The sequence below is a fragment of the Panthera tigris genome, chromosome B4 (genome assembly GCF_018350195.1).
Source record: "Panthera tigris isolate Pti1 chromosome B4, P.tigris_Pti1_mat1.1, whole genome shotgun sequence".
In the NCBI taxonomy this organism is placed as follows: Eukaryota; Metazoa; Chordata; class Mammalia; order Carnivora; family Felidae; genus Panthera; species Panthera tigris.
The window spans coordinates 15582631-15597821 of NC_056666.1; the positions used below are offsets into that span (position 1 = coordinate 15582631).

Below are 15191 nucleotides of genomic sequence, written 5' to 3' on the forward strand. Positions count from 1 at the left end.
TATATACTTGACATTTGTTAAGAGGGTACATCTTAAATATCCTCTTTCACACACACAGACATATACGCACACAAAATCCAAATGATAACTATGCAAGGTGATACAAGTATTAATTAGCTTGACTGTAACAATTATTTCACAATGTGTACATAGGTTACAATATCAAGTTGTACATCTTAAATATACCCAATATTTATTTGTTGAATATACCTGAATAAAGCTAAAAAAAGAAAAAAAGAATGTGACAGTGTTTTTGAAACTGATGCAGTAACCAAAATCTGGATGGCAATAACCACCACAATTTTATATTTATTTATTTAAAAATGATCCTTCAAACTTTTAACACTCTAACATAAGAATACACAAGAAAATGAGATATGAGAGAGAATACTTAACTAAGATATACATATACACATAGACAAAGCCCAAGAGGTAAATTATAATAATGCTAAAAATAAAACTTAGAGAATCCAAAGATAATGAATATAATGACAGAATTACCTTTTCATAGGTAATCTAGAAGAGGTAATCATGATCCAGGGAGGCCACCCCATGTGATTCACAAATGCTTCAACTGACATTAACTTGATTTGTTTTTGCAAATAGAAATTCACCAAAATTTACTACCACTGATTGCCCTTGGATACTCACCCTTAATTTGTCATAATAGCAGTTTTGAGTTGCTTCAATGTCTATCTCCAAGATTCTACCATGGATAACTTGAGACGCATCCACATTTACTATCCATTGGTAATCAGAGTTGTGGGGGTAATGTCCAGGCCATAAGGGAGAGGCAACTTTCCCATGAGTTCCCACAATATTATCATTGCCAAATACTAGGAGGGAAAACAGAGCAGTAAATCACAAGTACTTAGAATAGCTCTTTAATCAAATGAAAGAAACAAAAGGCAAGGGGTGTTGAAAAGGATGGACTTTTAATTGGCTGTGATTTCTATTCTGAACACCGGAAGAAATATTGCTTCCCTTTTGATTTCTGTACTATCTACTAATTCCTTGGAGAACAGTGATTTTGTGAATGGAATTTCATCTCCTAAGAAGGTGGCATGGTGTGAAAAGAGGAGATAACTTCTCATGTGAAAAGGGGTTCCCAGACCCCAGGAGACCTGATGACAAGTGAAGGGGTATTACCAGGCTCATTCCCTATTTTGTTTACCTATTTTCCTTTTTACAAAAGAATGGGACATGTTTTCAAATTTTTGGCAAGAGAAACAGGCATATTGGAATGCCATGAAAAACAGCTAATTATGGAAAAGTCAAGTTAGAAAATAAAAATATTAACATTATATTCTATTAGAAGAAAACCCTGTTGTTATAATATCTGAGCACTTAATTCAATCCTAAAATATACTCAGTGTTTTGAATTTGAAGAATAGAGAGTTTGTGACTTCAAACGAAATACCCTTGGTATCAATATGCTCAACCTGAACTAAATACGTTAGAAGGTTCTAACAAAATATCATGTAAAAAGTTTAATATAACATTAGGTAGAAACGAGCTTAAAACGATTACTAGAGCCACTCTCCCATGCTCCTGGTGGGCCATGCACATGTAATTTAGTTTTTGTAATATAGTTTAAAATGAAGTAATTCCACAAATACAACAAATCTAGGAGAATAGAGTTCAGGATTCTTCACTTACTGCATTACCAAAAAATTTGTTATCCTTTCTAGTTTGTAGGATGTTCTCTGGAAACCATCGATAAAAGAGAAGCAACTTACTGTTAGTAAATGTGGCTTGGAAGCCTATGCCACTGCCTGAGCCATCGGAGACAAATCGGATCCACAGTCTGTGCCCAACAATGGATGAATAATTGAGGGGGAGGACATTTCCACAATATCGCCCCACCAAAGTACCAGTGGCGTTTCCTTCGCGGATCTCCACAAAATCCCTGTTACAGTCCTGAGAATCCTCCAACTGGAAAGTTCTAATTTGAAAAGAGAGAGAGAGAGAGAGAGAGAGAGAGAGAGAGAGAGTGTTTTGGAGGATTAAATTGATAGAATAAGCTTTGAGATTATCCCGAAACACCTGCTGGTTTCTTTATAACTGTTCTTTATAAAACTTTAACTTTAATCACGTTATCTTTGAGCCAACTCCAAAAATTTCTTTTCCCCAAATTTGCTGAAATGCCTGTTGCAGAGATGCAAAGATTAATACACGGCCTTCAAGGACTTTTCTTTCTAGGGGGAAAGATTGGGCAGGAATACAGGACAAGACACATTATAAGGTAGAATATCATAAAGTGCCCTCGGAGCTAGAAGCGTTCGAAGATTCGGAGGCAGACGCCTCACATCGGATTGTGAGGCTCAGTCACAGCTTAACAGAGAGATTGTTTCTGAGATGGAAATATAAACATTAGCTGGATTTAAGGTACAGAAATGGTGAGCACAAAACGCATGTCGATAAGAGCACATACACAGAAAAAGGGTGAGGCTTATTTAGAAATCTGTGAGAGTTCTAGTTTGGTTAGAACATTGAGTACTTTTAAGAAAACATTAGGAGACACAGCTGAAGCAGTATCATGGGCTAATTTTGCCAGAGCTTAAGTGACAAAGGCACTGTACTTAATTTCTGAAAAGGTAGGCGAAATATGGGATTTGTAACAATAGAGGCTAGAGTTCGGAAATGCGGCCTATTCAACTTGTATTATAATCTGCAGTTATGATGATATGGGAGAATGAAAGATAGGAAACAACATCTACTCAATGATTGCCACAGATAACATATAGAGTCTGGAACATGTAAGTGTTAAATGAATGCTTTCAGAATGTAGCTTTAGTGCTTTATAAACTTGGACATAATCAAGACGGTGTGAGAGGCGCCTGTGGGGTGCAGTCAGTTAAGCACCCAACTCTTGATCTCGGCTCAGGGCATGATCTCACAGTTCATGAGTTCGAGCCATGCGTTTGGGCTCTGCACTGATGGCACAGAGTTTGTTTGGGATTCTGTCTCTCCTCTCTGCCCCTACCCTGCTGATGCTCATTTCTCTCTCTCTCTCTCTCTCTCTCTCTCTCTCTCAAAATAAATACACTTTAAAAAATTGTTAAAAATCAAGATAGTGCGGTATTAGTGCAAGGGTAGACAAAGAGTTGAATGGAACAAAAGAAAAAGTCCAGAGAAGAACTCACCAATACAGCCCAATCCACGCTGCCAACATAATTCAATGGGGAAAAGAAAGTCATTTTAACACGTGGTGTTTCAATTACTGAATATCCTTATAGAGGGAAGAAAAGACAAAAAATCCTCAACCTCTACTTCTCTCCACACACAGAAAATAATTTAATATTCCTCCTAGATATACACATAAAAGCTAGAACCATAAGGCTCCTAGAATAAAACAGAGAATATCTTTACAACCTTGGGGAAGGCATATATTCCTTAGATATAATGCAAAAGGCATTAACCATAGGATTTAAAAAATTAATAATTTGACTTCATCAAAAATTAAAATTTCTCATTAAAGACATGACAAAGAAAATGAATAGGCAGGTTACAGACTGTGTAGGGGGAAGAAGAGATCATTACAAAACATATATCTAACAAGGGACTCATCTCTGGAATATAAAAGGAATTCCTACCAAAAAAAAAAAACATGAAAAAAACAAATCACCAAGTTAAAAATGACAAGAGATTTGAACAGACACTTCAACAAAAGTTGAGTGAATAGCCGATGAGAATGTCCAAAATATTTGATGTCATTAGTCACCAGAACAGTGTAAATTAACTATCACAGTAAGCTATCATTTTATACCCTTCAGAATGGCTAAACTAGAAAAGACTGACAAGATCAAATGTTTGGCAAGCATATACAGCAACCGGAAGTCTCATGTGTTTCTGGTGGGAATGTATACTGATAGAACCACTCTGAATAATTATTTGGCAGTTTCTTGTAATACTAAATATACATCCAGTTAATGCCCTGGAACTTCCTCTCCAAGATATTTACCCAAGAGAAATAAAAAATGCAAGAGCATACTAGTATCCTGAATATAAAAGATCTCTTACAACTCAAAAATAAAAAGACAACTCAAGTAATAGCAAAAGAACTGAAAATGCAGTGCCCCAAAGAAGATATATTATGAATGGCCAATAAGAACATGAAAAAATGCTCAGTCACTAGTTATTAGAGAAATGCAAAGGGAGCCTACAATAAGGTAACACTTCACCCCCATTAGGTTGGCTATTATTTAAAAAATGGAAAATAACAAATGGTGATGAGGATGTTGAGAAATTGGAACTCTCAGGCATTGTAGGAATGTAAAATAGAGCAGCCACTGTAGAAAACAATTTGGCGATTCTTCAAAAAGTTAAGCATGGAATTACCATATTCTACTTTCAGGTATGTACCAAATTCTACTTTTAGGTATATACCCAAAGAAATTAAAAGCATGGGCTGAAACTAACATTTGTATATCAATATTTATAAAAGCATTATTCACAATAGCCAAAAGCTGGAAACAACTCAAATGTCCATCGGTAGATGAATGGAGAAACAAAATGGATAAACAAAAATGTATAAACAAATGACTGGACAAACAAAGCTATATATAGTTATATAATTATATATATTATATATAAATAGAATTACACATAGTTATATATAATTTGATATATAAAATGTTGATAAACAAAACAAGATACAGCTATGCATTTATCTATCTATGTATAAAATCACATTTTATATACACACTGAATGATTCAGCCTTGAAACAGAATGAAATTTTGATACATGCTGCAACATACATGAACACTAAAAACATTATGCTCAGTGAAATAAGCCAGACACAAAAGGACATGTATGATTCTACTTCAATGTGAAAACTAGAATAGAGAAATTTGTAGATTCAGGAAGTAGAATAGTTTACCGACGGTTGGGGACAGGGAGTTATGTTTAAGGAGTATAGAGTTTGTTTAGTATGACGGAAAAGTCTCAGAAAAGGATGATAGTGATGATTGCACAGAATTGTAAACGTATCTTATGTCACAATAAGCTGAAGAAAAAAAAAACAAAAACAAAAACAAAAAAAAGAAACACCTAAAGAAAAAAAATCAGTATTTAAAGTTGCCCACAGATGACACAAAACAGAAATCTGTGCCCAGATGATTTTCTGGGGGAATTTCAAAGCTTCAATGAAATCAATAGCCCAACCTCAGTGTTATGCAAACTGTAACAACGCATAGAAAGGAGTCTCCAGCATTTCAAGGTTAGTATAATCTTGAGAACAAAACCAGTCAAGGGAAGCCAAAGAAAGAAAAGTATAGGTCAACCTCACTTAACGATATAGATGAAAAATCCTAAATAAAATATAAGCAGCATGGATCCATCAGTTTGTAAAATATATAAATCTAATCAAGTTGGACTAATAATGCTTTAAGATTAGAAGACCTAGGGGTGCCTGGGTGGCTCAGTTGGTTAAGTGTTCAGCTCTTGATTTCGACTCAGGTCATGATCTTATGGTTTGTGAGTTCGAGCTCTGTGTCAGGCTCTGCACCAAAAGTATGGAACCTGCTTGGGATTCTCTCTCTCCCTTTCTCTGCCTTGCCTCTGCTCATTCTCTCTCTCTCTCTCTCTCTCTCTCTAAAAATAAATAAATAAGGGGCACCTGGGTGGTTCAGTCGGTTAAGCAGCCGACTTCAGCTCAAGTCATGATCTCACAGTCTGTGAGTTCGACCCCCACATCGGGCTCTGTGCTGACAGCTCAGAGTCTGCAGCCTACTTCGGATTCTGTGTCTCCCTCTCTGTCTGCCCCTCCTCCACTCATGCTCTGTTTCTCTCCCAAAAATAAGTGAACATTAAAAATAAATAAATAAATAAATAAATGAATAAATCTTTAAACAATTTTTTAAAAAGATTAGAAGGTCTATAAGAAAATTCACACCACACACACACACACACACACAAACGCACACACACACACTTAACAAAGATAGATGCAAAATATATTAAGAGAGAACCCATGACAATTGCAGGAAAACATTGGATAAAACTCAACACCCACTCATCATAAATACTCAGAAAATTAGGAATAGAAGGAAATTTTCCAAATGGGATGACAAACGTCTACCAATGCCTGCAGCAAATATACTTAGAAGTAAAAATTTCAAAGCATTTCCTTCGAATCAGAAACAACACAAGGGAGCCTGCTCTCATCACTTTGTTCCTCATTACACTACAGTGTTTTCCAGAGAGACAAGACAAGGAAACAGGGGAAAGGTTGTAAGGATTGGAAAAGAAGAGCTATAAGTTAATATTTAGGAGAGCTCATTCACTGATAAATACTTATTGTGCACCTTAATGTGTGAGGTCCTCTTCTCGGCACTAAATATACAGCAGTAGAAAAGAAAGAAGAAAATCTGTGTTATTCTAGAGAATACAATGGTGGCTGGATAAGACATACAGAAATCGGTAGGGATTCCTTATACCAGCAACAAAAAATTTAGAAACTACAACTTAGTTAACACCTACTCAACAATTTTTACTGTCTTCCATGTTGCCAGACATTGTGGGGTAGGACGGTGAAGAACATAGAGAATTTTCCGCCCTTTTGGGAGCTTCTATTCAAGAAGGAGAGATAGATAATAAATAAGTAGACATATAATGAGGTAGTGAACAATTCTAGGAGGAAAAATTAATTTGAGGTGTTATTTTTGGTAAAGTGGCCAGGTTATGTCTGTAAATTTTAACTGGATTCCCTTTGCAGTAGCAGCAGCCAAAAAAAGGTGTCTAGCGATAAGAGCTCTATTTTTAAAAATGTGAAAGTTTAACAAAGAACATAAAAGAAGAACACAATAAATGCAGAGATATTCCAAATTCAAGAATATGAAGAGTCAATAAAGATACTCCCGGAAATTAATGTATAAATTCAGTGTAATTCCAGTCCAGTCAACAAGTAGGATTCCATTTCTATAAAACATAAAACAGAAAGCAATACTATGTAGTGTGTATGGAGATTTATACATGCTACTCATATTATACATATGTAATTTAGTGTATATATAGAAAAACAAAGCTATAAAATTATGAAAACACGCATGAAAGTGATACATATGCAATTCAAGATACAGGGTAACTCCATGATGAGTAAGTAAGGGGGACTTTTGCTACCCTGCAACATTTTATTTATTTAAAATTAATTTTTAAAGAAAAAAAAGTAACGGTTAAAAACTGTAGAGAAAGTGTATGCAAACTATTCTTTTTCCAGAAGTAATTGGAAGGAGTTTTTCCTGAGAAGAGGAAAGACAAGATAAAAAGGAGAAAGAATAACCTGGAAAGACTATAGAGGAGAAACTGCCAGAAAGGGGGGGAAAAAGTCACAAGAATGGAAAACTTCCTTCTCTATTGTGTGTACTTTTCAGTCAACACTCAACATTTTGTGTTACAAGATTTTACATGATGGTAAGTAGAGGGTTCTCCTGGGACTCTATCTCAGCTAATGGATTAGAGTGACAGAGAACCAGCCTGGAGGTTCTGGGCGCCTCAAGCCCTTCTATGGGACCAGTGTATCAGGCACACCTGTGAGCATTCGCTACCAGGATGCTGGAACAAAGAACTCAGATTTGCTCTACCACTGCTTCTCAAGCCAGATGCTAGCATTGGTAGGTCTCTAGCCAGACCAACAGTGAAGCTGTCGCTCTCACAATCCTACCAAGGTGAGGTACTACAATATAGATCATCTGTATCTATATTCTAGACACAGCTTTAGCAGCAAGCTATGACCCGTCACTGAATAGCAGAAGAAATCAAGAAAAATCCACATCAAGCTAACCCAACTCCACATTTGCCCTTAGGCCCATTGTCTTGCTTGACAATTCATTCTTTGTAATACAAAGCTTCTATCCACAATCATTTCTGGCAAGGAATCATTCTGAATCCATCTTTAGGATGACTGCCATGTTTAGCACTTAAATTCAGGCTCGGTGTTATTACCCATAATATCATCAACAATGTGAAATATGCTAAAACTGTTTGGTTTTGGGTTTGCTTCCCCGAAAGTAAGAAGAGAAGAAAGAGATCATTTTCCTCAGCAGGCGGTTTACATGAAATTGAATCTAAACCTTTCTACTAAAGGCAATCTGTGGTCCAGCAGCACCCGCACTGCCTGAGAACTTGCTGAAATGAAGAATCGGAACCCACCAACCAACTAAATCAGAATGTGGGTTTTCGCAAGATCCCAGGTGACTGGTGTGTACATTTCAGTAAGGTCCAACGGTCCAGGAGATTACTAAGTGGAGGTCTTTTCTGTTTGAGTGCCATACTGGTGCCATCAGTGCCAAATTACAGAAAAGACATTTGATCAGAAATGATGGCAGGATGATGCCTATAAGAGTCAAATTAAACTTCTAAAAAAGCTTATTGTTTTCTTGGAAGTCTTTGTTTTAGGCCGGTACATTTTATAAGCAAATCTACCCTCTTTCCAAATACTTTGGCTGAAATCTGTTAGTAAAAATATGATGTGGAACAAAAATAGTACAATCGCTGTTTCTCATTATCCCATTTTGATTCTTGAACCAAGATCAGTCACTTTCTAAAAGTACTCTGCAAGCATAAAATATATTTTCTGTTAATTCCTTTAAATATCTGTTTTACAAAAAAACTCCTTTTTAGATTCTATTTCTCCCTCCTCCTTTTCGTTACAGATTCAACCATAATTTCTCCGGTTTTTCTCCCTATTCAATTTCACCACAGGGTCCATAATCCAAACCCCATGATTTTGAACTTGACGTATTCCATATGCTTCTCACACAACCCCAGGGAATGTTTCCAAGCACCCATCTGGATACAGTTTAGACCAGGGCAGAAATAACTCACAGGCCTTGCCATAAAGCCCTTCTCATTATCCTCTACATAAAGAGGAACATCTTGCATTCTACAAAATTTGTTTTACAAAGAAAACTCAAGCAAGTAACACAAAATAACCAAAATTAACTTCTTATGGATGAGAAAGGAAAAGGCTGAGTCGTTAAGATTTGCCTATATGATAACTGGGATTTAGTGAAGTGGATGAACCAGCATTTTGTGTTTATCTCCTATCTTCTAGAAAGAGCTCAGCATCGCCCTTCTTATTTAACTGTGAAATGACACACAAGGTATTTTAGAAAAGGCAGAGTGAGATCACTTAACATGCGCTGAGCATCTGGTATGCATCAACCTTGTGCTACACATTTGACATTTGACATCTTTAACGGTGGTCCTGTAGATGGAATGGATCTCTTTAGGTTTAAATAAATAACTTCTTGGCCTGAATTTATTAGTAACTCATCAAGAAATGGGATGTCTATCTTAAACATTCCCTTACCTGGCCCATTCCTGGCACCCACGGAATGTCAGATTAGTCAATAATGTGAGTATGGTAGAGACTAAAAGGAAAAAGACCAAAAAAGAAGCCCATTCATTTGGCAGTTATGAGGCCTCGTAAGCCATGGGAAGGACTTTGGGCTTTACCACAAGAACAACAATCATGTTTTATTCATCATTGTATATAAAGCATTGGGCATGGGAGTAACATGTGCTAACTATGTGAGCACACAGTAGGGGCTTACACATATTTGTTGAAGAAAGGAAGCATATGTATCAGGTAAAAATTAGAGAGAGAGAGAACCCCCCCCCCCCAAAGAACTTTGAGCTTTTAGCAAAGACAAAAGCAAACAAAAATTTCTTTCCCATGTGGCAGCTTAACCTTGCTTTGCCTTTCAGGCACTCAGCGGGTGTCTTTGTTTTAACACAATGCCACTTGTTCCCTGAAGAGCACTGTCTGATCGATGGACTGAAAGAAAGCAACTTCAGATGTCTGAACATGGCCCACAAATGGGACTGTTCTTTCATTTAAATCCTTTCTTGATGTGCAGTACGGCTCCTCGAGGACAAGGGACAAGACTTTTGAATAAACAGGCCGGTGTCCTCAGAACAATCCTCTGCTCTCTACGCGAAATTGTTCTATTCTCTTCAAAAACGGAATTAGCAATCCCAAACGATGCCCAATAATGTGGAATACGATATAACAAATAACTTTTCATTTAAAGCGGCAATGTAAACACCGAAATCTTTTCGCTCGGTGTTTGTTAAGTGGTGTTTGTCTACCACTGGTTTGGCACGTCACAGGTACTTGTCTACTGATGGATGAAAAAGTCTTATGTCTCTTACCATGTGCTTTTCACTATCCACTTCTAGGAAAAGCACATTATTGTTATTTAATGTAATCTAAGACCACTCTGAATGTGGCAGGATCCTACTATTAATTCCATATCCATAGTTTAATGAGGAACATGCCAGTGATTGTACAAACCAACCACTAAGTTCCTAAAAACTTCCAAAATTATTCTTCTGGATGGAGTAGAAGGGTAAGGTGGATTGGGGTAGAGACATGGTATATGGGGTAAGGAAGGCTTGATTGTGATGGGGATTCCTGCTGGAAGAAAGAAGGTTAGTATTTCTCTGGAAGATTCTAAATGTGTCTGATTCAGAAAAAGATACAGCTACTGTTCTCTGAAAATGAACATTCCACAAATTAGTGCACTAAGAGTTTAGGCATATCTTTCTCATAATGTTAGGCAGCGCTCTAGAACCATTCTCAAGAATTTTAATACCATTTATAACCCAAACTATGACTAAACAGAGGAAATTTGGAAACAGTCTTCTTAAAGTTCCCACCATGTTCTCTAACAGTTGCTTGGACACATGCTATTAGTTGTCCATTCTATTAGTAACCGTGCTTCCTTCCTGCAGATTTATTCACACTGAAACAATACACCATAAAAAAAAAGGGATTTACATAAAAGACAGCTGGAGCCGGTTGCCAGGGGAACTGACAATGTTCCAGACACATTCCACGTTAGAGGGATAAACTTCCGGGTAGCCAGGGCTGTTGAAGATGCCTTCAGCCATGTGGAAGGTTCCACCACAAGCTGGAAGAAAAGAGAAACAAAGTGAGTGCCAGAGTGAAGATCGAATATAAGATACCATAAGGGCAAGGAGAAATAACTCTACCGGAGCTGTTAGCAGGATCAAAAGATATCCTATTTCCATTTCCAATGAAAAAACAATCCATGTCATATACAATAAGGAAAAGATTATGAAGACTGAAAATAAGCCACAGGATATGGTAGATCAGAAGGAATCTCTGTCGTTTCTCTTCTCAAAGCCATTTCTTGCTGCAAACTATAACTTCACGTAATAAAAGACTTATTTGAACTCCACAACCACTCACTGTTTCTGGCCAGGATGATTTTCAACACTGGCCCTGAAAAGAAGGCAATGTTCCAGCTTTTGTCTCTCAAGAGAACACACACACACACACACACACACACACACACACATCTTCTAGGTGTTTTGTGCTTTTAACTGCCAATAACCAGGAAGCTGGCAGCTGACAAACAGCACACCCCTGGCCGACAGACCCAGTACCGGTGACTCCTCCCTCCCCTCCTCCCACCATGCCACCATCCATCCTGCCACCAGTGACAATACCCAGACCGGCCTGAGCCCAGCCGTGAGGCCAGGGAGACTGGAGAACAGCAGCTGTCCATTCAGAAGAGATGCCGACGGACACTGGCAGTCAGGGGCTGGCTTAACAGACATGTCACGAAGGAGCGAGCACGCTGGCCATTCCGACATCATCCCAACTCATCCTCCCCACTCCCGGAGCTCACTATCAGCATGAGCCGCAAGAGCCAAGGTAAGGAAGTACCCCAAGCGTCCGCCAGTGGATGAGCGGATAAAGAGGACACCGCACAGAGTTTACTACTGTTAGAATTTACAAGGAGGTTAACCTCAACTGGAAGACGGAGAGGTTCGTCCCAGAGGTAGGCTCAGGGAAATGGCTCCCAATTCCGAAGATACGGCAGTCCCAAATAACAAACTGAGGCTTTCTATCACATCCCTCTTAACCCAGTAATGCCATTTGCTGACTCCTCTTACCTGATGATGACGCGGCGTATGTAGCATGGAAACCCTCGGAATTCACTCTAGAATCTGAGACAAACCTCAGCGTCAGAGCATTGCTAAAGGAAGTGATGGGATGCGGCATGGAGGCACCACAGTAGCGGCCTGGATAGGAAAAGGACAAAAAGAACGAGCGATCACGTGGCACATGGCACAGACTGTCACTTCTAGTAAATGTGCATTTATTAGAACCACAGGAGATGGAAGCAAAAAGCAGACGTCACTACTTGGAGAATTTAAGGCAGGGTCGGTGTTTGGGACAGTGCCTGAGAGTTAAATATAAACTATAAAGACAAGCATAGGAGATATGATTTATAAACATTGAAGAATATCAGGGGGAGGTAAGAAAGATGTAGACAACCTGGCTCCAAGCGGAAGGAATGCTAAAATCTCTAGCCAAGTATGGACCTGCGCAAGTAAATGCACTAATGCTTCAAAGCAAAGCATTATGGCCAAAAAATAAATGTGTGGATGCTGGAGCCAGAATGCATGGATTCAACTCCTAGCACTGCCATTTGCTAGAGGCGCGACCTGAGATAAGTCACTGACGTTCTCTGTGCCTCAGTTTCCCCACTGGAGAAAAGAGACTATCAATAATAATGAGACCTCTATCACAAGGGTATGAGGATTGACCAAGTTGCTATTTATAAAGTTCTTAGAATAGCACTCAGCACAAGTGAAGTGCTATGTAAGTGTCTGTTAAATAATATCCCTTCATCCTTGGTCAGATGCTTACAGATAAACATCCCAAGCAATGCGATCAGGACCGCATAGAGCAGAGAGGAATCAATTGCCCACTACTGTCCCAGGCTCTGCTCTGGGCCCTGGAAATAGAGCAACCAGCAAAACAAAGTCCCTCCTCTGATGGAGTTTGTCTTCTAGTGCAGGATAAGAAACTTGTATGCCAAAGCTCAAAGATGACTACCTCATGGAGAAAGTTTAAATAACCTGAGATGATTTTACTTGAAGATATTTCAGAAACTAGATAGCAGCATTCTTTAATTTCACCGGGATGTCCTGCAATCAGAATTCCCATGTGTGTGTTTGTTGCTGTATTTTTTGCTTTGTTTATTTAGTTATTCCTTCCTTCCTTCCTTCTTTCCTCCCTTACCTTCTTCCTTCCTTCCTTCCTTCCTTCCTTCCTTCCTTCCTTCCTTCCTTCTCTCCTCCCTTCCCTCCTCCTTCCTTCCCTCCTTCCTTCTTTCCTTCCCTTCTTCCTCCCTTCACTCCTTCCTTCCTTCCTTCCTTCCTTCCTTCCTTCCTTCCTTCCTTCCCCCAATGCTTCTACTGAGGACAAAACCACAAGGACCATGCTCAATTCGAATATAAGAACCGGTCATATATTAACAAGAAATTTCTCACGGAATGCTATCTAATGCCAGGACGGACTGAATTTCATTGCTCTCTAAAGCAGTTGCAACTTTTAAATTAAAAGAAAAAATACATAAACTGTTCATGTCCTTGAGTGTGAACAAGCTGTGTTTCTTGAGCCCCACCTTCACTCTTGCTATCCTACCCTCTAACTCTCTTTACTTGGCTTATATTGCTCTTCCTATCTGTTGGAACCATTCCAACCTCCAATAACAGCATATACGTAGGTAAATATATAAATACGACCCAGTCAGGGCCACAGACGAGTGCGTGAGCGCTGCGGTACCTCGGAGGGGTGCGTCATCATACTTGCCATCCAAAATTTCTAAAAAGTCTTGTGTACACATTGCAGTGCTTTCAAGTCCAAAGTGGCTGAAGGAGAGGGTGATGTGATTGACTGCAAGAGAAGGAGAGAGGACTAAGAGAGCCCTGGCAAACAAAACATACAGGGAGCGAGGTTTATCCTTTGATCAATTCCTTTGCAGGTTCTCCAGCAGGGAAGCGACGCATTTGGCTCCTCTGAAGAGCGACAGAATCAATGTTTTTTGAAAGTGCTTCCAGAATCTGAAATGCTGATGGTGGTAAATAAGAGGGCCCTGGGGTATGTTCATTCCACGGAGACCACGTGGAGTGCTTGTCGGAATATACGGTCTTTACACTTTTTGCATCAGCCATTGCTGGCTGACTAGTTTACTGACTTGTAAATGAGATGCTCCTACCCCCCTGGCACGCACAGCCTAGCTCTCTTAGTTTTACCTGAAGCCCAGAGCCAGGACCCTAGAGGTTTGGAGTCATTTATAAAGAAAGCTTTGAATTACTTGCAAAACAGCAAGTGCCTGGGTGTGTTTTTTCTTTTGCTATTCATCCAGGGTCCCTAATCTTCAGAATAGGATCTGTCTTTGAACCAGTGAGATCTTTCATCTAAATGCTTTACAACTCATTAGAAATTATCCTTACATGCAAAACCGCTCAGCTCAAGGCAGGGGGCTCCTTATCGAAGGCTTAGTTTCTGGCCAGCTGGCAACTTTCTTTGGCTAAGGATTACTTCGCCAAGACCCCAATCATATGCATGGTAATAAACATATTCTTTTGTTACCTCTTAACATCCCTAGTCAGAAAATATTGAAGTGTTAGAAAATATTGAAGTCAAACTTATCATTTTTTAGATTAGCTAATGGGGCCTCGCTGGCTTAAGTGGATTTGCTTATTGCCACAAAAGTGATTAATCGTAAAGCAGAGTAAAGAACTTAATGCCTTTCCTACATTATGGCTGAAATCATAAATTTTTCCCGAATACCTCAAGGAAGGGCAGGGCCCCTCTGAAACATGCGTGATGGCCCCGGGATCACCCTCTTTGCAATCATTTTGCTTTGAGTCCTGAGAGGTCTCTTCCTTTTCTCTGTCTGGAAACTGTGGACAGTAATTCTTACCACCAGGTTGTTACCAGGTCAAAAAATATGATTCTAGAATTCTAAAAAGAAAATTATGTAAACACTCACTAAGTGTTTCTTCCAGGCCGTGTGCTAGAATTTTCTGTAATACATGCATTGCACGAGAGGCCCGGTTTAATAATCAGCTTCCACTTTGATCGAAGATCGATATGCTTATGGCATCACATTCCCAAACTATGAGTTATTAATTTTTCAGTTTGTGGTTCTTATTCATCATTTAGTCATTTGGCAACTGTCCCGAATATCTACCACACTCAAGGCACATGTGTCAAAAACTATTTATCAGTTATTTTTGCTTATCCCCAATTTCACGTGCCTGTCAATACAGCAAGGTTACAGGTTTTTGTTTTTTTTCTTTTTCCTCTGTTAGGCCTTGAACCTTAATTTTTTTTTTTTTTTTTACTTAAGAATAA

The 15191-nt window shown here is 38.8% G+C and overlaps 1 protein-coding gene across 2 annotated transcripts in view; it reads right to left on the reverse strand.

The window, feature by feature from the left end:
- The window catches only part of CUBN (cubilin), a 273318-nt gene that overhangs the window by 104386 nt on the left and 153741 nt on the right, over positions 1-15191 (reverse strand). For both annotated transcript variants that reach the window (XM_007081262.3, XM_042991151.1), the window contains 5 exons: positions 13614-13724; positions 11933-12061; positions 10788-10920; positions 1740-1945; positions 652-836 (listed from right to left, as the gene is read on the reverse strand). In XM_007081262.3, coding sequence (XP_007081324.2) covers positions 652-836; positions 1740-1945; positions 10788-10920; positions 11933-12061; positions 13614-13724 — 764 coding nt within the window. The remainder of the gene's footprint in view (positions 1-651; positions 837-1739; positions 1946-10787; positions 10921-11932; positions 12062-13613; positions 13725-15191) is intronic.